General features: G+C 45.9%; 1 protein-coding gene across 1 annotated transcript in view; it reads left to right on the top strand.

Moving 5' to 3' along the window:
• Nucleotides 1–26,056, top strand: part of syde2 (synapse defective 1, Rho GTPase, homolog 2 (C. elegans)) — a 127,831-nt gene that overhangs the window by 41,789 nt on the left and 59,986 nt on the right. The window contains exon 3 of the mRNA XM_085983543.1: nucleotides 11,475–12,583. Coding sequence (XP_085839669.1) covers nucleotides 11,475–12,583 — 1,109 coding nt within the window. The remainder of the gene's footprint in view (nucleotides 1–11,474; nucleotides 12,584–26,056) is intronic.

The following is a 26,056-nucleotide window of genomic DNA, read 5'->3' as shown; positions in this document are numbered from 1 at the left end:
AAGCAGCTGAAGATGGTTGGGCCTAGGGCACTGCCCTGAGGAGCACCTACAAGTGATGTCCTGGGGCTAAGATGATTGGCCTCAAACAACAACAACCATCTTCCTTTGTGCTAGATATGACTAGGCAGTGGAGAGTTTTCCCCTGATTCCCATTGAAATTGAAATTTTACTAGGGCTCCTTGATGCCACACTCGGTCAAATGCTGCTTTGATGTCAAGGGCAGTCACTCTCACCTCACCTCTGGAATTCAGCTCTTTTGTCCATGTTTGGATCAAGGCTGTAATGTAAAACATATTGTAGCTATTTTTTTGTTGACATGGAGCAATATCAATTAAGTGTACAATTGATGAGTAGATTCTGTTTAATTGCAAGTTTTCTGCATTCGGTTTCCCCCCCATTTATTGTAATGGATGCTAATGCCTCAAAACTATTGTATCATCATCCATTTCATAACTTTGTCCCTTCCTGCCATTCTAATGTAGGCCATGATTGCATGTTGGGCTTGTTTTAGTGAGGTGTCTGACAGGTAATTCTGCTATGGATTTTGTTGTAACTTTTACAAAGTTACTGTGTGGTTTCTTTTCTTCAAACGATGTGATTCTAGAGCAACTTATTTCTACTTATTTTTTCGAGGATCAGATAGTGAAGGAAAATTTCAGATGAATGCGTTTAAAGTATCAAAGCATTTCACAAATTCCTTTGAAGTACAATGGCCATTTAAAAAAAAAAAAAGTAATTGTCCTTTTCTGTATTTAAAAGAAACCTCCTGGATCCCAAAGCTGAGAGCAAAGGTTTTGTTGATCTAGCCTTCAATTTTCCCTCCCTTCTGTGATAAATGATCAACCTGTCCCCGGTGGAGGGTCGATCCTTGCTCAGCGATGAGTTGGTAAACCCATGTCCAACAATTTGAGTCCAGTGTGCTGATACAACACAAGGGGAAGCCAACATAGCTTGAAATATGTTTGGTATTTCCATCAGTTTCTGCTGCTTTTTCTGAAGCCATCAGTGTCCCAATGTAAGGTGCCTTGCTTTATCTTTTGATCAGTATGGCATTTTAAACCTGTAAAAGTCAAATTGACAAATGTTTCTATTTCCAGTAATACTGCATCTGCAACAGCTGTTGTGATGTGTTTTGGCACCATGATAATTTTGTAAATGAGGTTTCTGTGCTATATATGCACTACCTCGGCTACTTTCATACAGTCCTTGTTCTCATTCTTTCATCTGTGACTCGTTGCATATTTTAGATTGACACCGTATTTAATGAAATTCCAGAGAATATGAAATGTATAGATGATGTCATCGAAAAACTTGTTTGGAAATCCATTTCCTAGGGTTAGCACTGTGATTAAAGGGTAATATATTACCTATTAAAAGTTCACAAATTCTGAAATTTGCATACTTTAAACTGTATAAAAATACTTTGCCTACAGTGCTTCATTATAGATTTTCATAGTAAATATTCATTTTAGGTGTTGCACAAAAGCAGATTTGGATGGGTGTAAAAATGCACCACAGTTTCCATGTACACATATTTCACTATGCATTACTTGATATTTTTGCAAGATTACCAAATTTTCCCTAATTCAGAAGTATAAATGTCCACAATTTTTTTAGCAACCTGCCCCATATACGGTTTTTCTCTTTTTTTGCTTCTCTTTCTCCACCGCCCCCCGCGCGCCCCCCCCCCCACCCCAATTCTTTCACATCTTCACCGATTCTGAAAATAATACCCTGGAGACATGTCCTGTGTGCTAATGCTGCGTTTGATGGCTTTGAAATTAAATCAGTGTGTCATGGTTGTGATTAGTAATTTCATTAGGATTTAGCTGCTAGAATTGATGGACATGCTGGCTCCATATGTGAGAGAGTGGGTGGGATTGAAGTGGTCTGACTTTGGCGTGTGTTTTGGCAAACTTCCAGAATAGATGAAATGCAGAAATAAATTGACTCTTGTGGTTGGGGGGTTCATTTGAAGAACTAAAAGATAATCGGAACTTGATTTCTAGTTCCAGTGGTATTAACTATGATTGGAGAACCACTTGGCTAATTTGGCAGGTGTAGACAGCACTCATGCTAAATTGCAAAAGCTGATTCATTGAAGTCTAGTGAGGTTTGGAGGGGGAGTGAGACAAGGAGGAGAAATGGTTAACGGTCTTTAAGATCAGTACCAAGAACCGCTGACTTGCCTCGGAGCTGGCCTTCTAAGACTGGAGGATGGAATTCTGTTTGAGACGCACACATCTTCAGGTTTCCAGAACCATCATCTGTGATTGGGAAATCTTAATGAAACTGAAAAGAGGAAGATCCCTGACCAGATAATCTGGTTTTTTTAGTGATACTGATTGAGGGATAACTATTGGCCAGGACACCGGGATAACTCCCCTGCTAGTCTTCGAATAATGCCATGGGATCTTTTACGTCCACCTGAGAGAGCAGACAGGGCCTTGGTTTAACGTCTCATCCAAAAGATCCCTGACCATAGAAACATAAACAGGAGTAGGCCATTCGGCCCCTCGAGCCTGCTCCGCCATTCAATGAGATCATGGCTGATCATCCAAACTGAGTACCCTGTCCCTGCTTTCTCCCCATACCCCTTGATCCCTTTAGCCTTGAGAAATATATCCAACTCCTTCTTGAATATATTTAATGAATTGGCCTCTACTGCCTTGTGTGGTAGAGAATTCCACAGGTTCACCACTCTGGGTGAAGAAATTCTTCCTCCATCTCTGTCCTAAATGGCTTACCTCTTACCCTTAGACTGTGACCCCTGGTTCTGGACTCCCTCGCCACCTTTTAAAGTTTGTATATTGGAAGTGTTGGAGGCCTGGGGTGCAATTAAAACACATTCTGGGCTCTTAAGCAATGTGTGAGGCAAGCTGCGACTCTGGGGAAACCAATTTATATTGGTTTCATTTTGTTTTTTTGTAAGGCAGTCAAGCTAGTGCCTTGTGGCTCTTGTGTAGAGCTGGAAGCTATGGGAGTATGTGGCCAAATCTTATATTTTATCCAGTATACTCTCGATCTAAAATCTGTGTAAATATGAACACAAGAGTCATTAAGCATAGTTCTCTTCAAACCGGATTGTAGCAAGGTTGTCAGCCATCGGCCTGTCAGCCGTGGCTCAGTGGGCAGCACCCTCGCCTCTGAGTCAGAAGGTTGTGGATTCAAGTCCTGCTCCAGAGACTTGAGTGCAAAAATCTAGGCCGACACTCCAGTGCGGTACTGAGAGAGAGTGCTGCACTGTCGGCGGTGCCGTCTTTTGGATGAGACGTTAAACCAAGGCCCTGGCTGCTGCTCTCAGGTGGACGTAAAAATCCCATGGCACTATTCGAAGAATAGCAGGGGAGTTCTCCCGGTGTCCTGGCCAATATTTATCCCTCAATCAATATCACAAAAAAAAACAGATTATCTGGTCATTATCACATTGCTGTTTGAGAGCATGTGTGTAAATTGGCTGCCTCGTTTCCTACATTACAACAGTGACTTCACTTCAAATGTACTTCATTGGCTGTAAAGTGCTTTGGGATGTCCAGTGGTCATGAAAGGCGCTATATAAATGCAAATCTTTTTATTGTATTCTATGCCATCATCATAAGATGCTGTCGTGATGGTCTTAGTGGCTGTTGCAAGTATTTCTGAAAGAATTGTAGTGCTTTGTACAATGTGTTATTGGTGGACTCACCTGGGGATCTAGCGCACTGCACTCTTCATCTTGAACAAGGAGCCAACCAGTTGGATTTGGTGGAGTGCTCCCTTGTGCAGTGTTATGGCTCTGTTCACCTCAAGAGGAAGCCAAGGAGATTTATCAGAGGATACAAGGAGTTTCTGCCCCAGCTTTTGATTGGTATTGCTACCAGAACGTTGTGATGTATAGCAGTTTCACCTAGGACATGGTTCTTCAGGGCCACACTGAGAAGGTGGACACTCTGTTCTTTCTCTCCAGATTTCAGAGTCTGCAGAGAGAGTCACTCTTACAGTAGGCACATCTCTTTCAAAGATCCCTACACGAGGATCTGAATGAAACATTTGGTGATTACTAGTATACAGTATTGATCTTGGATGTCAAGAGCATCCAGGTAACTGGCACATTACAAATTGCCTTGTGTATGTCCATCTACTTTACTAAAGGCAGATATCCATCAACTAAATGATGGGGAAACTGTGGTTGGAACATAAGCCCCTGGAAGACATTACCTGGAGTCTGGGCAGTGAACAAGACACAAGAGCCCATGGCCTAGAAATTCAGTGCAGCCACTTTTGGGGCGGTAAAGTCGGGTGGGCGCTAAAGTTAGCGCCCACCGGAAAGTGGAGGCCACTTCGCCGATATTCAGTAGCTTTGGCCAAGGAGTTTGGGCGAGCGCTGAAACTGGCGTTGCACTCCTATCTTTAGGCGCTAAGCCGGCGGTGCAGACTGATAACGCCGAGGCCGGGCGCAGCGCAGGTGCGGTCATGTCTTGATTGACAGCAGACACCCTGACGCCGGCCAGCTCTTAAAGGGGGAAGGGTCGACTTGGTCTGCTGCCACGCCCTGGATAGTGGAGCCCTGCAGCTAGGCCTGAACACTGCTGGTGGACCCAAATAGCGCCTGAAGCCATGCAGAAGGCCCGTGAACGAGCGCAGCGCTTCTCAGAGCATGCTTTGAGGGTGCTGCTTAGGGGTTTGGAAAAGAAAAGAGAGATCTTTTGCCCAGACAGTGGCAAGAAGGCTCCCAGGAGGCAGTACAGGAGAGCCTGGAGGGAAATTGCCCAGAGGGTCTCAGCCAACAGCGATGTCCCCAGGACTGGTGACCAATGCCGCAAGAAGTACAACGACCTCACTCGGTTGGTCAGGGTGAGTACCCTTTCCAGTGTCCTCCTCATCCTTGCATGTGCACCTCACATTATGGGCAAAGGGACCTCAAAGGCCTAATGGCCAGCCCTCCTCCCGCAGCTATGGCACTGGCATGATCATCAATAGCACTTTCTGCACTTTACACACTGGCCAAGCTATTCGACCATGGGAGGCAGTGCACACAATAACAGGGCACCACACTGTACTTAGAGGCCGTCCTTCCTCTTGCAGGCCAAGCTGGCGCAGAATCTGAAGAGCCGGACTGTCACCGGGGGAGGCCGTGTCCAGTTCCAGGAGCTCAGTGACCTGGAGGAGCGCGTGGCTCGACTCATGCGTGCCCGGGTGGTTGGCCCCGTAGCTATTGGAGATGCCGACCCTGTGCTGGGCCCCAATGGTAAGGACATGACCGTTTGGACCTCTCTCGTTCCCCTTGCGCTTCAGATCTACATCCTTTGCCACTGTCCCACCAATGCGCATAATGCCAACACTCATGCCTCCCTCGCTGACGCCCTGTCCTCACTCTAAAGCTACTCTTGTGCCTTCCTGCTTTCAGCTGGTGAGGAGGAGGTCCCTGAAGCTGAGAGTGCCAGTCCCTCGGAAGAGGAGGACGACGAGGACCAAGAGGAAGGTGGCACATCGGGGGAACCCTCATCCGCGCCAGGGGATGGCAATGGAGGGGACACGTCTTGCCTGGAGGAGAGCCAGGGGGAAGTGTTGCAGGGGGGTGTAGCTCCTGGGCCCAGTGGCATCCAGGCACGCGGGAAGGGTCGGGCAGCACGGCTGCCTTCTCCCCAGAGGGGGGAAGTGTTGCAGGGGAGGGCAGTTGCTGGGTCCAGTGGCGTCCAGGCACGCGGGAAGGGTCGGGCAGCTCGGCGGCCTTCTCCCCAGAGGGAGAGTCCGGCCTCCAGTCCGGAGACGGTCCTCGCCCAGGAGGTGCGCCTCCTTGATGAAATGTCCGCGGACTCGGAGCGGCGCCACACCGAGTTCATGGGGGTTGTGGGACAGTTGCCTCAGGCCATTGAGTCCCTGGCTCATAGTGTGGCCGATTTCGGGGACTCACAGGCCAGGGGTGTCGACCAACTCGCGGCAGCACAGGACGCGAGTCGAGAGTTCCTGAGTGGTGCCGTGCAGACACTGGCTGGTCTGATGCGGGCACAGACCAGGGCAGTACGGGCACTCACTTCTGCCACACTCGCTGTGTCACGGACGCATCGCCAGGGCACCCGCCGCCCTGCTGCAGCACAGCGGTCTGGCCTTCACCAGATTGCTGCGCTTGCTGCAGTGCCAGCCCGGCCGAGTGCCAGTGTCTCTGGCGACCAGCGAGCGCCTGGCATCAGCCAGCTTGCCCCCATTGCTGCAGCCGCCACTGCCACTCCCCCAGCCAAGCTGCGACGAGCTGCTGGTGAGACTGATGCTGCCCAGCCACAGCTGCAGCAGTCAGCAGCCGGCCCCTCCAGGGCCGGACCTCGTCTAGGCCGACCCCCAAGGGCATCTGCCGTCACGCATTGTGCCCCTCAGGAGCCTTCCCCCAGCCTTGCAACACCCACAGGGCCCAGGTTGAGGCGGAGCAACAGGTCGGGCAGGGGCCGGAGAAGCCTGCACAAGGACTCGCCCTCTCGGCACACCAAGTAGTGTGTTGCCAACTTTTTTTTATATGGGGGTGTTTGTGTTCTGTATGGGGGGGTTTGTCTTGGTTAGGCCGAGGATGAAGGCCAATTGGATGGACAAGTTTTGTTATTCCTCCCCAGGTTGTGGGAGTGAGATATGTTTTTGACTGTTTTTTGGGGGTCTTGTCTGTTTTTGTGTTTCATGTGGGAAGGGCCCTGAGTTTGTTAAATAAAGCTTTTTATTTATTCAGCTTGTCCAGGTGTCATGTTTCAAGTGGTTGTTGCGTTAACCGGCTGAGGGCTTGCGGAGCGGCTGCATTCAGGTGCGTTCATTGCCACAAGCCATTCCCTGACGGGGCCTAGAAGTGTCGTTCAATAAGCGGACGGCCCTTGGACCTTGTGGCTCCCTCCTGGGCTGGTACTCCTCCTCCTCCTCATGGTCCTCCTGCTCGTCCTTCTGAGGTGGTGGTCCAACGTGAGGTGGCAGTGCCTGAGTCCTGCGGATAGCCAGGTTGTGCAGCATGCAGCAAACGACGACGAACTGGGAGACTCTATCCGGCGAATACTGTAGAGATCCGCCGGAACGATCCAGGCAGCGGAACCGTTGCTTGAGGACGCCAATCGTTTGCTCTATGATGTTCCTTGTGGCTTGATGGCTTTCGTTGTATGCCTCCTCAGCAGGGGTCCTGGGCGCGCGGAGCGGGGTCATGAGCCATGTACACAAAGGGTAGCCCTTGTCCCCGATAAGCCATCCCCTTGGTGGAGGCTGTGCCTGGAACATGTCAGCCACAGTAGTCTGGCGCAGGATAAATGCATCGTGGCTGCTTCCTGGAAAGCGGGCATTGACAGCTAGGATGCGCTGCCTGTGGTCACACACCAGCTGTACATTGAGGGAATGGTAGCCCTTCCGGTTGCGGTAATCCTCGGCATTGTCGATAGGTGCCCGCATAGCCACATGCGTGCAGTCAATGGCGCCCTGCACCATGGGGAAGTCGGCGATCCTGGCAAATCTGACTGCACGCTGCTCCTGCCTCTCTAGGGTCATGGGGAAGAAGATGAATTGGTGTCTCCTTGCGAAAAGGGCATCGGTGACCTGCCGGATGCAGCGATGCACGGCGAACTGGGAGATGTTCGCTATGTCCCCAGCAGCGGCTTGGAAGGATCCGCTTGCATAAAGGTTCAGAGCCACCGTGACCTTCACTTCCACCGACAGAGACGTCCTGCACATCAGCTGTGGACGCAGATCTCTGTGAAGCAGCTGGCAGATCTCTGCAACCACCTCCCTTCTGAAGCGCAGCCTCTTAACACAATGCGCGGCAGTCATGGTGAGATAGGACACCTGCTGCCGGTATTCCCTGAGTGGGTAAGGCCTACGTTGCCGACGCCTGATGGCCCCTCTACGTCTAGGCATAGCTGGCCCTCTCACACGGCGTCTGCGAGCCCTTCGTGCATAATGCTGGAACTGAGGGTTGCCACCCCATACAGCCCCCATAATAAACTTGCAAACAGTGAAATCACAATGAGTCAAATTTCCAAGCTCTGGCCAGAAGCCAAAAATACCTCTCCTATGTTGTCCCAAATCAGTAAGGTCTGTTCCTTGGTCTCTGTCCAGAAATCCAAAGCACTAAAGTCATTGCAGCAAAATGGCTGGCCTTTATAGTTCAGTCTAAGTGCCCTTTAATTAGCGCTCCCCGAGGCCCGCAGGGCCTCTGCTGCGTTCCACTTCACAGTTCTTAACAGCGCCACGCCCACATTGGGCGGGCGCCATTGAATTTCCGGTTTGGGGCGCACAAACAGCGTTGCACGACGAAATGACGTCACAAGCTGCGCGCGCAGCTGAGCGGGCGCAAACACTTTGCGCCGGCGCTAAATGTCAACTGAAGTTGGGCGTAGGCGCAGATCGGCCTGCGCCCGGGCGCTAAGTGCCTAGCGCTCGAAATCTACCCCTCTTATGGCGCTAACGGCTGGCGAACGCAACTGAATTTCTCGGCCCATATATTTAGGATTTGGTACATGTGTATATTCATCTATACACACTTGGAAGGGATGCTAAACCTTAGCACTTGCTAACCTGCACTGAGGTTTTCTGGGCTTGGGTACATGAGCTGTGTACCCACAAGGAAAGAGTGTGCTCTCCTCATCAGGGAAGCAATTGTTTTAGAAGGGAAATTTCATTAGTAGGTGAAGTTGGAGAAGGTCAAAAGAGATAAATGGAGATCAGTAAAAGATCAATATAAGAAAGTCACCAAGAAATCAAATGGGGAATTCAGAAGAAATTTCTTTACCCAGAGAGTGGTGAGAATGTGGAACTCGCTCCCACAGGGAGTGGTTGAAGTGAATATTGTAGATGCATTTAAGGGGGGGCTGGACAAGCATATGAGGGAGAAGGGAATAGAGGGTTATGCTGATAGAGTTAGACGAGGAAAGATGGGAGGAGGCTTGAGTGGAGCATAAACACCGGCATGGACTGGTTGGGCCGAATGGCCTGTTTCTGTGCCGTATATTCTATGTAATCCTATGAAATGAGAAAGAGGCTTGAAGCAAGAGAAAAATAAAATGAAGATCTAAGAAATGATGACATATTCTTAGTTTTTCTACTATTATAACAATTATCCTTGTATTTTGCATTGTGAGCCCACAGTTAGAAGGAACTGGGTTGAAGTTGGCCAAATTTATTTTGCGTAGGATTCCTTTAGCTGACAAAGCTTCACCACGTTGGACTGAATTTGAGCCCGATTCCAGAGGTGGAGGACTATCCATTTGTGATGTGTAAATCTATTTGGTAGCTTATTAAGGATAGAATTCAAATATTTTCTATTTTGCTGCTGCTGAGGCCTCTAGAAGGAGTTGGCTTTCTTTTCATTTCTTTTTAGCTCTGCTTTGTTGAATTTGTCCCCTTTAATTTTGGTTGTCTCCTTCCCTGTTTATGCTCAGAAGTTGCACTTGAAGCAGTTTTTGCTCTGAGCAAATGGCACTTGTGGGAGAGGGGGAAAGCTAGCTGCCAGCAGACACTTCCTGGCTGCTCTTCAGGCACTTTGCATGGGACCTACCACAGATCTGGCTTCTCTAGTTCCAAAAAAAACAATGCGTGAAGGAATTTTAAAGGTGGGGGTGGGGGCCGGGTGGATGCCGCGGGCCTTCTCGCCTTTTTGAATTATTCGAAGGGGATTCATGTACACGGTGGATGTGAAAACTGCTGAAAGATAGCCAGAGTAGAAGCAGCCATGTTAATAGCCACAGATCTGAGTATGGAGCTCAACAGTGAAATGAGACGTCCAGAACAAAAAAAAAGGGTATTAAACGATGTGGGTTTCATTTGTTGTGAACTATCTAAATGAACACTGTTTATAGTTGGGATGAGTGGCAATTCAGCCCATGTTTTGTCACCATAAAACTAGATATAAAGACTCTGGGGTAACTTGTACTGAAAAACAACTGGCTATGTACAGTAATAGCTCTGGGCTTTATATTGGAAACTATATTGTCTTGTGTTCCATTGCATTTGCTTCTCCTCTCCCCTTAGCTTTTAAGTGTCTGCCACTAAAGGAAAGATTAATTTTGCATGGTCTAAAAATGGCACATGTTGTTGATGAGTGCTGTAAGGCAGCCTTGCTCTTGGGATTTTTCTGATTTACAGTACAAGGAGAGGTATTGTCTGAATTTATCAGATGTCCCATTTTTTTGGACTAGTTTCTTGCCAGAACCCCACAGCAAACAGCTGGAGTATAGACCTTTCACTGTTCGGAAATGTCTGCTGCATCAGTACAGAGAGGCAGATAACGAGAAAAGCTCCGCTTTTGTTTCCCTCGGAATCAGCCTCCTTATTTAGTTGTCTTATCTTGAGTTGGGAACAGGCATTCGATGCGTATGTCCATGATACAGTTTCAGTTTTAAGTGTAACAGCACAGTTAGCAAGATGTAGAGTTCCCAGGCCTTATTCCGACAATCTACTTGCATTAAACTGGGTGCTGGAAATTAAGTATGACATTCTTCAACTGGCCATTGGCCATTTTATTCTCTTGCTGTACTTTATTTACAAAGCCTGGCTGCAGATTGATTTAATTAACAAACTGAGCCATTACTTCCATATGCTGATGTGAGTGCACATCGACAGTTAAATTATTTCAAATAAACTTGATGGCATGCTGAAAGTGACTCACGAGATTAGCTCCGCAATAGTAGCTTCTCATAGGGGTGAATACATCTGTCGACTTATTAACTAAAGTAGTGTCTCTGTTCTGTAGCTACTTACATGAGATGCTTAATGAACATGTGATATATTAAAGCGTGCAGTGTGAATCAATCTTTTTACTCCATTTAAAATGAAGACAATTCAAAAGTTGAAGTTTTTTTTTACAGAGGAGATTGTACTGAATTATTCTAATTAATTAATGCCGACATCAACAGTAGTGTTGGAAATGTTTTGAGCACCTTCTCTACTCAGTGTTGACTACTGGGGTGCTGTCATCTGAGCACCTAATACCCCCTGATATCTTGCTCAAATGACCATTATTTATATAAGCGACTTTACTGACTGCCAGCAAGCTACTTCACAGGGTGGTGGGTGTTGGTTGGGGAGGGGAAGGGGGGGGGAGTAGAGAGGAGAGGAATGATGGTGAAATTATAATAGGCAGATTCTGTCCCAATTCACACTTCCAGTAAAGACCAGTGTGATTAGGAGTGGGAGGGCCCCCATCGGTATTTTTTCTTTACGCCTCTCCCCCAACCCATGGGTACTGAGGCTAATTGCAGCGCCCTTACTGCCACTGAAGTAAGATTGATCAACACAGCACAGCCTGGGTGTTACACTTGGTCAATGTGGCACTTCCTAGATTACGTGCAGGACAATTGAGCGAACCCAACTTTGTTTTATTTTAATAAAATATCAGCGGTGCCCACTAATTATTGGCGGGCAATTGCAAATGTGTTACTGATGTTTTAAGTTTTGGTAATTTTTAGTTACAAGTTTTTCAAAGATTCAGAATACGGTGTTTGAATTGAGTTTAACATAATCTTCATTAATTTTGGTTTTAGTAGCTGCCTCTGATCCCTCCAATGGTCCTGTCTGTGCAGTAGCCGTAGTAGCGACAGCAGCAGCAACGACCGAGTTTTCTCCGCCATCCAGCCCCAACCCTTTGAAAAAGGGGACTGCAATTAATTGGTCCTTTCCAGAAAAGATAAAATCTCCACGAACTGTGAGGAAGCTTTCAATGAAAATGAAAAAACTTCCTGAACTCAGCAGAAAATTGAGTGTTAAAGGGACTTCAAGCCATAACTGTAATGATAATAATTCATCGCCCAAAGGCAACCATGGGTCCTCCTTGTCTCCTGGAATTGTGACTAATGCTGCTAGTAGGAATGTCATCAGTCGCTATCACCTGGATACAAGTGTTGTATCGCAGAACTACAAGAAGAAAAGTTCAGGAAGCTCCAAATCTGCCAGCAAGGGTGGCTACCTTAGCGATGGAGATTCACCAGAACTCGTTGCTAAATCGGGCAAGCACTGCTGTGAAAGCAAACCTGCAAAGGGGAACATTGCTGCAACCTCTCATAAAACACACAGTACAGAAATTGACATTGATGCCTTCAGGCATTACAGCTTTGTGGATCAGCCTAAGTGTTCTCAATATATTTCAGGACTAATGAGTGTACATTTTTATGGTGCTGAGGATTTAAAGCCACCAAGGATTGATTCTAGAGATGTATTCTGTGCCATACAAGTAGATTCAGTCAACAAAGCCAGAACAGCCTTATTGACCTGCAGAACCACATTTTTGGATATGGACCACACATTTAATATTGAGCTGGAGAATGCCCAGCATCTTAAGCTGGTGGTCTTCAGCTGGGAGCCAACGCCTCGTCGGAACCGTGTTTGTTGCCATGGCACGGTTGTGCTCCCCACGCTCTTCAGGGTTTCCAAGATGCATCAGCTGGCAGTAAAACTCGAACCCAGAGGGCTCATTTATGTCAAACTGACTCTGATGGAGCAGTGGGAAAACTCATTGGACAGCCCAGATGGCGAGCGGGAGCCAGTGGTGTTTGGTGTTGAGGCACGGAAAATAGTTGAGAAGGAAAATACGGGCTTGAGGGTGCCATTGTTGATGCAGAAATGTATTGTGGAAATTGAAAAACGAGGCTGTCAGGTAAGCCCATAGTCGATTTAAGTTCTAATTAGGAAAGTTCTGTCTTTATAACTACATTATGTGCTGGTATAACTACATTATGTGCTAGATTCCGTGCTAAGTCCGAAGGCCCGTTCCAGAACATTGAGTACATTATCAAGGCTGACACTCCAGTGCAGTATTGAGAGAGTGCTGCACTCAGAGGTGCTGTCTTTTGGATGAAATGTTAAACGTCAGCCATTTTGGGTGACGCAAAAAAACCCCATAGAGTTCTCCCGGTGTCCTGGCCAACATGCATCTCTCAGCCAACACTGCCCAAAAAAACAAATGATCTGGTATTGAATCTCATTGCTCTTGGTGGGATCTTGCTGTGCGCAAATTGACTGCTGTGGTTTCCCTACATTATAACAGGGACTACACTTCAAAAGTACTTAATTGGCTGTGTTGAATTTGTCCTTTTGAGTTATTCCATTTTTTTGAAAGGGGGGAATATCACTGCTGTGCAAGTAGGAATGAATAAAGCACAAACAATGCTTCATTCATTAGTGACTAAAGATACGAAATGTTATTTGAAGGACAGTGGTGACCTTCACTCTTGTGACTGATTAATACAGTACAGCCCTCTGCAAAGCTACCTTTTGGGAGCTGTACAAATAGTATGTAGCAGCGAGTGGTGCGTCATATCTTATGTGGTTTGTCTTAGTGAGGTGATGCAAACCATCATTGTTATGCAACAGTTTGCAGTATATCTGCGATTGTTATGGTGCGGAGAGGCCGTGCGTTATCCTTGCTGTGCGGCACTGAACATTTCTCAATAATGCCTACTATTGGCTAGCTATAGTAATTCCGATTGTGGGAAGAGCAGCTTCAGCCCTAAATCTACCGTATACTAGTTTGCACCTGTGTCCTCTTGTTCTACTCTTGCAATTTAATTAAAAATAATCTTCCAGAATTAACTTTTATTCCTCTAATATCACCTATTAAAGGCATCCTTTCCAAGTTGAAAAGCCCTAGTTTCTCCATTTTTTGCTCTGAATGACCTTTGACGTTGGGGATCAGTCTCGTGGCTCTTCTCTGCACTCTCTCCAGTGTTTCAACATCTCCCTTATGTCTTGATGGCCAGAACACTGTGCAGTACTCAAGGTGCAGTCTGATCAGAGCACTGTGCAGCCGGGTCATGACTTTCTGACTTGTATTCTGCTGTTTTGGCTATGTCGTTCAACATTCTACTGGCTTTGTTGTTTAATCCTTTGCATTGGTTAGACCCCCTGACCATTGAACCTACTAAAACTCTTCCAACTTATCCATGAACTATTTCAACACCTGCGTCTGTGGGTCACTTACCTTTTTTTTTCTTCCTACGTCATTAAATTTATCTGCATTGGCTCTGCTCACTTACATATTTTATCCAACACCACCTTCTGTAATTTATGAGCTGCCTCCTTTAATTCCACGGTCCCTTCTAGTTCACCAGCACACACCCTGCAACAAAGTCCTTCTCACCAACATCTGGGGGACTTGTGCCAAAATTGGGAGAGCTGTCCCACAGACTAGTCTGACATAGTCATACTCACAGAATCATACCTTTCAGCCAGTGTCCCAAACTCCTCCATCACCATCCCTGAGGTGGCGGCACAGTGGTATACAGTCGGGAAGGAGTGGCCCTGGGAGACTTCAACATTGACTCCGGACCCTTTACGTCTCATGGCTTCAGGTCAAGCATGGGCAAGGAAACCTCCTGCTGATTACCACCTACTGCCCTCACTTAGCTGATGAATCAGTACTCCTCCATGTTGAACACCACTTGGAAGAAGCACTGTCCATCACCAAGAGTGGCCTGGTAGCACCACTACTGACTGAGCTGGCCGAGTCCTGAAGGCCATATCTGGGCCTGTGACAGGTGGTGAGAGAACCAACATGAGGGAAAAACCTACTTGACTTCGTCCTCGTCAATCTACCTGTCGCAGATGCATCTGTCCATGACAGTGACCACCGCACAGTCATTGTGGAGACGAAGTCCCATCTTCACACTGAGGACACGCTCCATCGTGTTGTGTGGCACTACCACCATGCTAAATGGGATAGATTCAGAACAGATCTAGCAGCTCAAAACTGGGCATCCATGAGGCGCAGCAGAATTGTATTCTACCACAATCTGTAACCTCATGGCCCAGCATATCCCTCACTCTACCATTACCATCAAGCCAGGGGACCAACCCTGGTTCAATAAGGAATGTAGAAGAGCATGCCAGGAGCAGCACCAGGCATACCTAAACATGAGGTGCCAACCTGGGGAAGCTGCAACACAGGACTACATGCATGCTAAAAAGCAGAAGCAGCATGCTATTGACAGGGCTAAGCGATCCCACAATCAACGGATCAGATCAAAGCTCTGCAGTCCTGCCACATCCAGTCGTGAATGGTGGTGGACCATTAAACAACTATCACGTGAGTGCAAAAGACAAGGCTGAAGCGTTTGCAACCATCTTCAGCCAGAAGTGCCGAGTGGATGATCCATATCGGCCTCCTCCTGAGGTCCCCACCATCACAGAAGCCAGTCTTCAGCCAATTCGATTCACTCCACGTGATATCAAGAAACGGCTGAGTGCACTGGATATAGCAAAGGCTATGGGTGCCGACAACATTCCGGCTATCGTTTTGAAGACTTGTGCTCCAGAACTAGCCGTGCTCCTAGCCAAGCTGTTCCAGTACAGCTACAACACTGGCATCTGTCTGACAATGTGGAAAACTGCCCAGGTATGTCCTGTCCACAAAAAGCAGGACAAATCCAACCCAGCCAATTGCCGCCCCATCAGTCTATTCTCAATCATCAGCAATGTGATGGAAGGTGTCACCGACAGTGCTATCCAGCGGCACTTACTCACCAATAACCTGCTCACTGATGCCCAGTTTGGGTTCTGCCAAGACCACTCGGCTCCCGACCTCATTACAGCCTTGGTCCAAACATGGACAAAGGAGCTGAATTCCAGAGGTGAGGTGAGAGTGACGGCCCTGGACATCAAGGCAGCATTTGACCGAATGTGGCATCAAGGAGCCCCGGTGAAACTGAAGTCAATGGGAATCGGGGGGAAACGCTCCACTGGCTGGAGTCATACCTAGCACAAAGGAAGATGGTTGTGGTGGTTGAAGGTCAATCATCACAGCCCCAAGACATCGCTGCAGGAGTTCCTCAGGGCAGTGTCCTAGGCGCAACCATCTTCAGCAGCTTCATCAATGACCTTCCCTCCAACATAAGGTCAGAAATGGGGATGTTCGCTGATGACTGCACAGTGTTCAGCGCCATTCACAACTCCTCAGATAATGAAGCAGTCCATGCCCGCGTGCAACAAGACCTGGACGATGTTCAGGCTTGGGCTAATAAGTGGTAGGTAACATTTGCGCCACAGAAGTGCCAGGCAATGACTATTTTCAACAAGCGAGAGTCTAACCACCTCCCCTTGACATTCGATGCATTACCATCGCCGAATCCCCCACCATCAACATCCTGGGGGTCACCATTGACCAGAAACTTAACTGGACCAGCCACATAAATACTGTGGCAACAAGTGCAGGTCAGAGGCTAGGTAATCTGCAGCGAGTGCCTTACCTCCTGACTCCCCAAAGCCTTTCCACCATCTACAAGGCACAAGTAAGGAGTGTGATGGAATACTCTCCACTTGCCTGGATTAGTGCAGCTCCAACAACACTCAAGAAGCTCGACACCATCCAGGTCAAAGCAGCCCACTTGATTGGCACCCCATCCACCACCTTAAACATTCACTCCCTCCACCACCGGCGTACCGTGGCTGCAGTGTGTACCATCTACAAGATGCACTGCAGCAACTCGCCAAGGCTTCTTCGGCAGCACCTCCCAAACCCGTGACCTCTTCCACCTAGAAGGACAAGGGCAGCAGGTGCATGGGAACACCACCACCTCCAAGTCACACACCATCCTGACTTAGAAATATATCGCCGATCCTTCATCATCGCTGGGTCAAAATCCTGGAGCTCCCTCCCTAACAGCACTGTGGGAGCACCTTCACCACACGGACTGCAGCGGTTCAAGGAGGCAGCTCACCACCACCTTCTCAAGGGCAACTAGGGATGGGCAATAAATGCTGGCCTTGTCAGCAATGCCCACACCCCATAAACGTATATAAAAAAATTTAAAAATCGCCTTTCATGCGGAACTTTGTCAAATGCAAGTTTGGGTTAGTCACATTGTATGGCTTTCCACAGTCCACTTGGGTTGTCATTTCCTTAAAGAAGCCAACAAGGCTGGTCACCAAGACCTTCCACTCTAAGTCGATGCTGACTGCACTTTACTAGGTTGTTATTGTTTAGCAGTCTGTATGGCAAAAGTTACTGTTTGGCTGAAATGAGGACTTGCCAGTTAAATCACCCAAGTATCCAATTGACTAAATGTGAACAAATCAAAAGCAGTTCAGTTGGTTAACACCAATGAGGAGCAAGTAAATCGCAGAAATCTGTCAGTCACTTTTCTCTTGAAAGCTACCATTTCCCAACTAAGACATCTCAAATTGACAAGTACTAATCAAATTGGTCAAATAATTTTGTGAATTTGATTTGGTCAGTCATATTACATTTTTCACCTACCTGAAGATTTACAGGTTAAAAACAATTATAACATGATGCCCATTACAAATTACACATCAGAATGAAACTCCTAATTGATTAACACCAATTTTGGGGGTGCAGTGTCTCGTACTCAGTCTCCCCCCACCCCCCCACCCCCCACCCCCCCCAGAAGTGCACAGGCAGCCAAATTCAAGTGATCTTTAAGGCCGTCCACAAAAAGGTAAGTAATGTTTTTGAGCCTTTTATTTCTGTGGAGCCAGGTGGAGCTGGGGCTAGTGCCAGCCCGAGCACACCCCCCTACGTATCCCCTCACAACTTGCTTGCGGGCCAGCTCTGCATCAGAGCCAAACAAATTTTTAAAGGCACAATCGGTAAGCTGCACCGGGGAGGCCCAATTGGTGTCCACAACTGGTCAGCTTTATGCAGAGGAGGCCCACAGTTTCTCGGAGTGAAATCGGGAAGCACTTTTTCACCCAAAGGGAAGTAGAAATATGGAACTGTCTTCCCCCAAAAGGCCGTGGGTGCTGGGTCAAGACTGAGATTGATAGATTTTTATGAGTTAACGGTAACGAAGAATATGGATCAAAGCCGGGTAAATGGAGTTAAGGTACAGATTGAATCGAATCTTGCTGCACAGAAGGAACCTGTGCCGGATCTTTAATGGAGCTGTGCAATTTAGTCCCACACCCAGCATTTTTCCCATAACCCCGCAAATTAGCCTTCAAGTACTTGTCCAAATGCCGTTTGAAAGTTCCTCTGGAATCTGCTTCCACCAGCTTTTCAGCTTGTGAGTTCCAGATCTTAACAACCCTCCGTTTGACAAAATTTCTCCTCATTTCCCCTCTAGTTCTTTTGCCAATTATTTTAAATCTATGACTTCTGATTACCGACTCACTTGCAAGAGGAAATGGTTTCTCCCTACTTGCTCTATCAAAACCCCTCATAATTTTGAATACCTCTGTTAGAGCAGTGATGGTTAAGGGGAAACCTAACGAGAACAATCCCAACTTCTCCAGTCTCTCCACATAACTGAAGTCCCTCATCCCTGGTGTCGTCCTGATAAACCTCCTCTTTACCTTCTCCAAGGCCTTGGCATCCTTCCTAAAGTGCGGTGCCCAGAATTGGACACAATACTCCAGCTGAGGCCTAACCAGTAATTTATGAAGGTTTAGTATTACAGTACTTCCTTGTTTTTGTATTCAATGCCCCTATTTACAAAGTCAAGTATCCCATATGCTTTCTTAACCAGCTTATAAGAACATAAGAATTAGGAGCAGGAGTTGGCCATACGGCCCCTCGAGCCTGCTCCACCGTTCAATAAGATCATGGCTGATCTTTGACCTCAACTCCCCTTTCCCGCCCAATCCCCATGTCCCTTGATTCCCCTAGAGTCCAAAAATCTATCTCTCAGCCTTGAATATACTCAAAGACTCAGCATCCACAGCCCTTTGGGGTAGAGATTCACAACCCTCTGAGTGAAGAAATTCCTCCTCATCTCAGTCTTAAATGGCTGACCCGTTATCCTGAGACTATGCCCCCTAGTTCTAGACTCTCCAGCCAGGGGAAACAACCTCTTGGCATCTACCCTGTCAATCCCCCTCAGAATCTTATGTTTCAATGAGATCGCCCCTCATTCTTCTAAACTCCAGAGCATATAGGCAAAATCTACTCAATCTCTTCTCGTAGGACAACCCTCTCATCCCAGGGATTAATCTAGTGAACCTTTGTTGCACCGCCTCTAAGGCATGCATGTCCTTTCTCAGATAAGTAGACAACCGTGCCCCGCTACCTTCAAAGATTTGTGAGTATGCACCCCCAGGTCTGTTTGCTCTTTTATCTCCCTCAAAATAGTACCTTTTTAGATTATACTGCCTCTCCATGTTGTTTGTCCCAAAGTGCATCACTTCACACTGATCCGTATTAAATTGCATCTGCCATGTGTCTGCCCATTTCACCAGTCTGCTCCTATCCTGCTCACGATTTACTATGTTGCCAAGTTTTATATCATCCGCAAACTTTGAAATTGTACTCCCTATACGTAGGTCATTTTATATATAACAAAATAATGGTTCTAATACTGACCCCTGGGGGGACCCCACTGCGTACTTCTCTCCAGTCAGAAAAAGATCCATTCGCCACTACTCTCTGCCTCCTATCCCTTAGTCAATTACGTACCCAAGTTACCACTGTCCCTTTAATACCATGTGCTTCTATTTTCTGAATACATCTGTTATGTGATACTATATCAAATGCCTTTTGAAAGTCCATATATACAACATCTACTGCACTACCTTCATCGATCCTCTCTGTACTCATCAAAGAACTCAGCCAGGTTAGCCAGACACGATTTGCCTTTAATAAATCCGTGCTGGTTGTCCCTTCTCCAAGTGAGAATTCATTTTGTCCTTGACAATGATGGTCTCTAGTCGTTTTCCCACCACTGACGTTGGACTGATTGGCCTGTAGTTACCAGGTTTAGCCCCTCTACCCTTTTTAAACAGGTGTGTAACATTTGCAATCCTCCAGTCCTCTGGCACCACTCCCATATCCAAGGAGGATTGAAAAATTGTGGCAAGAGATTCTGCTCTCTCCGCCCTAGCTTCCCTCAACAACCTAGGATGCATCCCATCTGGACAGGGTGACTTGTTAACTTAGTGATGCAAACCTATTTAGCACCTTTTTATCTATTTTTATCCTCTTCAATATCTCTACTCCCCCTTCCAGCAACATTAACTTCATCCTCTTTTGTGAAGACCGATGCAAAGTACTCATTCAGTACCTCAGTCATGCCCTCTGCTTCCAGAAGAAGAATTCCTTTTTTGGCCCCACCATTCCTTTAACTATCCTTTTACAATTTATGTTTATAAAAGATTTTTGGGTTCCCTTTTATGTTACCCGCTAATCTTTTCTCATACTCGCTCTCTTTGCCCTTCTTGTATCCTATTTCAATTTCCCCCTGCACTCTCTGTATTCTGTGTGGCTTTCAATTGTATTCTGTACCTGATATTTGTCATAAACCTCCTGTTTTGTTTTATTTAAACCTCTTTTTCCTTTGCCATCCAGGGAGCTCTAGTTTTGGATGCCCTATCTTTCTTCCTTGTGGGAATATGCTTGGTTTGTATCCGAACTATCTCTGCCTTGAAGGCCTGCCTTTGCTCATTTACTGTTTTCTTGGCCATTCTTTGTTTCCAGTCCACTTGTGCTGGATCCCTTCTCAAATCAGGGAAATTGGCTCTCTTCCAGTTGGGTATTTTCACCTTTGGTTTTCCTTTGTCCCTTTCCGTAACTACTTTAAACCTAATTATATTATGATCACTATTACCCAGATGTTCTCCCACTGCAACACACTTCACTTGCTCTACTTCATTCCCCAAAACTAGATCCAGCACTGCTTCCTTCCTTGTTGTGCTAGAAACGTACTGATTAAAAATGTTCACCTGTACACATTTTAGGAATTTGTCACTCTCTTTGCTCTTTACACGGTTTTTAACCCAGTCTGTATTGGGGTAATTGAAGTTCCCTACTATTATTTTTACATTTCTCTGAAATTTGCCTACGGGTTTGCTCCTCTGTTTCCTTCTCACTATTTGGAGATCTGTAATAAACACCCAGCCATGTAACACCCAGCCATGATCTGATAGATTTTTATTTGGTAAGGGTATCAAGGGATATGGATCCAAGGACTTGAGGTACAGATCAGCGCTGATGTATTTAAATGGCAGTACAGGCTCAAGCAGCTGAATGGCCTACTCCTGTTCCTATGTTCTTCAGTTACTTTTTAGTAACTATTGTACATAAAAAAACACAGACATTGGCTCCAACCATATTATTGATTTTGGTGAACTATTTTCTAGCAAATGTTCAACAGCATTGAAAGTGTGTTCAATCGTCTACTACAACACGAGTCAAAAATTTAGAGTATTTCGTGTTCTTTTGAAGCCATTTTAGTACAAGATTCTTAGTGAATGCATTCCAAGGTTGTAGTGTGGTTTTCTGTATTAGCCTGGCTCTAGAGCAGTATCGATAGCAAAATACTGTGGATGCTGGAAATCCGAAATAACAACAGAAAATGCTGGAAAAACTCAGCAGGCCCGGCAACATCCGTGGAGAGAGAAACAGAGTCAACGTTTCAGGTCAAAACCCTTCGTCAGGACTGAAAAAACACAGGAAATGAAACAGATTAAAAGGCCAGTTTGGGGGCTGGGAAATGGGGATGAGAGAACAAAGGAGAAGTGAAGAGACATTAAGAGGTATTCAACACCAGACGAGATGGTGATAGGACTAGTAAAGAGACAAAAGACGGCTCTAGATTAGGTGTGAAATGCGCTGGCAGAAGGAGAGACAGCTGCCATGTGGGAGAGAGAAAAAGGGGGGGAGGGCACAAAACAAAAGTGTGGATAAAAAATATATGTAAAAATGTAATAGGGGCCGAGGTTATGATCTGAAATTGTTGAACTCGATATTGAGTCCGGAAGGCTGTAAAGTGCCTAATCGGAAGATGAGGTGCTGTTCCTCGAGCTTACGCTGGGTTTCCGTGGAACAATGCAAGAGCCCGAGTACGGTGAGGTCCGAGTGGGAATGGGGCGGTGAATTTGCCTGGCCTGCTGAGTTTTTCCAGCATTTTCTGTTGTTATTCTGGAGCAATATCAGTTGGTTTGAGGTTGCACTCCTACTGTTTGTAAAGGAAATGCTCTGGGACATTGGGGATGCTTCCCTGTAATTGATGTCATTACAGTGGCCTAGCAGGAAGAGCAAACATACTTAATAATCTCCATCTCAGCAATAAAAAATTATTTAAATGTGAACATTTTTTGAGATTGATAGTGTCTTTAACAAGAGAGTATTTTGAACAAAAAGTAAACTACAGGAAACTTTGGTTTATCCGGAGGTTAACTGTCCAGAATGCTCGAGCCACCGGCAAAAATCAGGAGCAGTTTCGTTAGTTTTTTTTCTTTTCGTTGCTTTTTTTCCACCAGTCAGGCTCTGCAAGGTCTCGCTGAAGCTGTTGCTAAGCTACAGAGACGCTTGCAAGGTACGGCCGACTGTTTAGAAGCTGTTGCTACAGGGTTTGTTGCCAGATACGGAGCTCAAAATCTCCGTATGTTTCAACATTAGCGCTGGTTTGTCCGGCAGTTTTGATGGGACGGCAACAGCTCGGTCCCGTCGGTGCCGGATAGCACAAAGTTTCCTGTACTCTTTAAACTTGCCTTCTCTTAATTTAAAAAAAAAAAAACCACTCGTTCCAAAGAAAATAATTGGGGAAGAGTATTTGTATTGAAGCAATTTAGTCATATATTTTGGCCAGTGCTTTAAAAAAAAATTAAGAAATATTTGGTTGAATTTGCTACTAAAGTAGCTGGAAATATTTCCTCGGGGTCTCCTTCACTTGAGCTTTTTTGCCTCTATTGCCGGCACTCCTCCATTGTTTGTACTGAACATCTGAAGTTTGATGCGTGAACTGCCTCTAGAAGTTAGTGTCAGATGGCCTGAGCTGCTTATGAGCTTGGGTATAGCCTGTTGTACGTAGACCCAGCAATCTATCTACTGAAGATGAGTTGATGTCTGAATTCATTCACCTCTGGATTCAAGTGGATGTTTATTTTAGACATCTGTGCTTTGAGCCCCCTGTAGGATCAAGAGCTGTTATTCCTCAACCATCAGCTTTATTTCAGATAAATAGACTAAGTTTTGACATTGCAAATGTAATCATATCTGTTGCATTCGTTTTCTTTCTCTCCTATATTCTTTAATTGGTTCCACATCAATAAATCTGTTTCTTGTTGCTTCCCACACTGTCGCTAAGTACGGCAACGTTTTAGGTCTGTTGCCCTAATTAGAGATGACATTGGTCCCAGCAGAGGCACGTGGCCTGAAAAATTGCACAACTCTGGGTCTGGTAATGCTAAAGTATTATTAGAAACAAAGTGATTAGATAAGTTGCTCAAGGAAAATAAAATGCTGTTGCTATTTGACGGTGCGGTCAACAGAGCAAGTACAGTGTGAATTTGTGCATCATTCTTCTTTTCTCTTCCTGCCCCCCCCCACCATCACCACTCGACAGATCAAAATGACACGGGATGAATGTTATGGTTAAAAGTCAATACTGCATATCTGTAACAACATTTATAAACAATTCATCCCTGCTATTTATCTAAATACTTTCTCATGGGGGAATTCACCTGGCACCTGAATCAATTTTCTGAATTTCTAACTACCATCTTCTGCATAGTCGTGACCTGGTTGTATATATTATAATTGCTGTACAGTGACCGAGCATGTACACCTCTCCTGTTACTATGCTGAAGTTATATAGCTTTCTCTTGTCAAGCCTGTGTCAAAATCTGACTTTATTGGTTCTCAGTCCAAAAATGGCTAACCCGGTTTTAAGTTCTGCCACCTAACACCTCCTTCCCCCTCCCCCCCCAACCCCCAATAAAATATGGAACAGAATTGAAAGAGAAGAAAGAAAACAAAGACTTGCATTTCTATAGCTCCTTTCGTGACCACTGGACATCCCAAAGCACTTTACAGCCAATGAAGTACTTTATAAAAAATAAAAAAAAGTGTGTTACAGCTGTAATGTAGGAAACGTAGTATCCAATTTGCGCACAGCAAGCTTCCACAAACAGCAATGTGATAATGATCAGATAATCTGTTTTTAGTGCTGTTGATTGAGGGCTATATATTGGCCAGACCACGGGGAATATCTCCCCAGCTCCTCTGCTAAATAGTGCCGTGGGATCTTTTACATCCACCTGTGAGCGCAGATGGGGCCTCGGTTTAACGTCTCATCCGAAAGATGGCACCTCCGACAGTGCGGCACTCCCTCAGTATTGCACTGGAGTGTCGGCCTAGATTTTGGTGCTCAAGTCTCTGGAGTGGGACTTGAACTCGCAACCTTCTGACTCCGAGGCGAGAGTGCTACCAACTGGGCCACAGCTGACACACACCTTGAAAGATATCCTTTAGGGTCAAAAAGACAGTTGCCTTCCAAAGGGACAGTGCAGATGGTGAGAGAAGATAACCAAAGTGATCCCAAAAGATCTTAGTCAAGAGTGGCAACAGTGAGCTATAACTAAAGCAATGGTACATGTGTCCTGAAAGGATGTTGAAAATTAAACTCTAGCAGCCTGCCCACCAAGGCAGCTGAATTGAACTAGGAGGAACAAGAACTATGATCACTCTCGAATAACCAAACATTATTGATGGCTCTAAAAATAAAGTTCCTTTTTTTTTCTCCGGATATGAACGTCACTGGCAAGGCCTGTATTTTTACCTAGTATTTACAGCACAGAAACAGGCCATTCGGCCCAGCTGGCCTCTGTCGGTGTTTATATCCCACCCTGCTTCATCTAACCGTATCAGCATATCCTTCTATTCCTCCTCCCTCACGTACTTACCTAACTTCCCCTTAAATGCGTCTATGCTGTTCACCTCAACTACTCCCATGTGTTAGCAAGTTCCACATTTATTGCCCATTCCTAGTTGCGATGAAAAGGGGAGGCGGACCTTTTTGAACTGCTGGTAACAGTTTGATGCAGCTGAATGGCTTGCTCAGCTACTTCAGACAGCAATTCAGAGTGAACCACGTTGGTGTATGTCTGGAGTCACACATCGGACAGACCAGGCAAATACGGCAGGTTTCCTTTCCTAAAGTATATGAGTGAACCAGTTGGGTTTTTACAACAATCCGACAGCTTCATGGTCACTTTTACTGACACCAGCTTTTTATTTCTAGATTTAAAAAAAAAAAAACTGGATTCAAATTCTCAAATTGTCGTGGTGGAATTTGAACTGACATTCTCTTTTTGATTATTAATCCAAATCTCAGGATTACCACACTACCACCACACACCTGTGGACGGGAGAGCAGCCTAATAAACAGGACCATTCCTGCTCTCGGTGTAACAGATTGAGGGTTGTTGTTGCTTTGGTATCTTCACCCTCTTCCTTTCGAGAATAGTGTGAGGTAGTGGAAGGATTTGCAGTCTGACAGGCTGTTAATGCTTCCGTGCCACAACCATTATTATATCAGCCAATTACAGTTGTTAGTCCTATATGGCAGAAGGTTTTTAATGGGGTCCCACACCGATTTATAAGGGGGGGGGGGTCCACCCAGTCCTATCAGACGCATGTATCCTCAGTGCCAGAGCTCCTTTTCAAAGGTTATACCACAGATATCGATGTTGAACCCTGTACAACGTTTATGCTGTCTTCCATTTTATAAAATGAAACAGCAAAATATATTTCAAACACAAGTTAATTCTCCAAGTTTAATAACTTGGAACAAGAAAACATTTGAAAAGCTATCTAAGCTTTTGAGCCATTGGCATCCGCACCACCACCTCTAATAGCAGAATAGAAAAACCCAGAGAATGTGGCTGCTGCCCTTCTGGAAGCAAGCACTCATTTTTTGGAATGCTGAGTTGCTGCTCGCCAATTGCGGTGAAACTTGAGTCAAACAGTGTATGGCTTGTTAATTGTGTCTGTAGAAAATGATGTCCTTCCGAAAATAATCACTTTAGAACGTTGCATTGTACTCTGAGAATGACAAGCCTCATGATCAGGGTCACCGTGACCTTTTATGGCAATTTGGCAAGCAAAGCTCTGGAGAGGTGCTTGGTTGTACAGGATCCAAGTAGCGTAGAAGAGAACTTTTGGATGACCCCCTGAATTCCTGTGCTATTTCTTTCCCTCATTCTTGATTTTAGTGGTGGACTTGGCCAACTTCCATCTTAGAGAACTGTTAACTCGATCCTCCTGTAAGAGAATTGGGGCAGAGTCTTTCAAGGCGTGGTCTCCTTATCTCCAGGTACAGATTCGATGCAGCTTACAGTCGTTGATGTGGTTGTGAATTCCTTTTTATGTAATCTAGACAAAAAGGACAACTAATGG

The sequence above is a fragment of the Somniosus microcephalus genome, chromosome 3 (assembly GCF_052327205.1).
Source record: "Somniosus microcephalus isolate GS21.2 chromosome 3, FLI_Smic_1.0, whole genome shotgun sequence".
NCBI lineage: Eukaryota > Metazoa > Chordata > Chondrichthyes > Squaliformes > Somniosidae > Somniosus > Somniosus microcephalus.
This window is presented reverse-complemented; position numbering and strand designations above follow the sequence as displayed.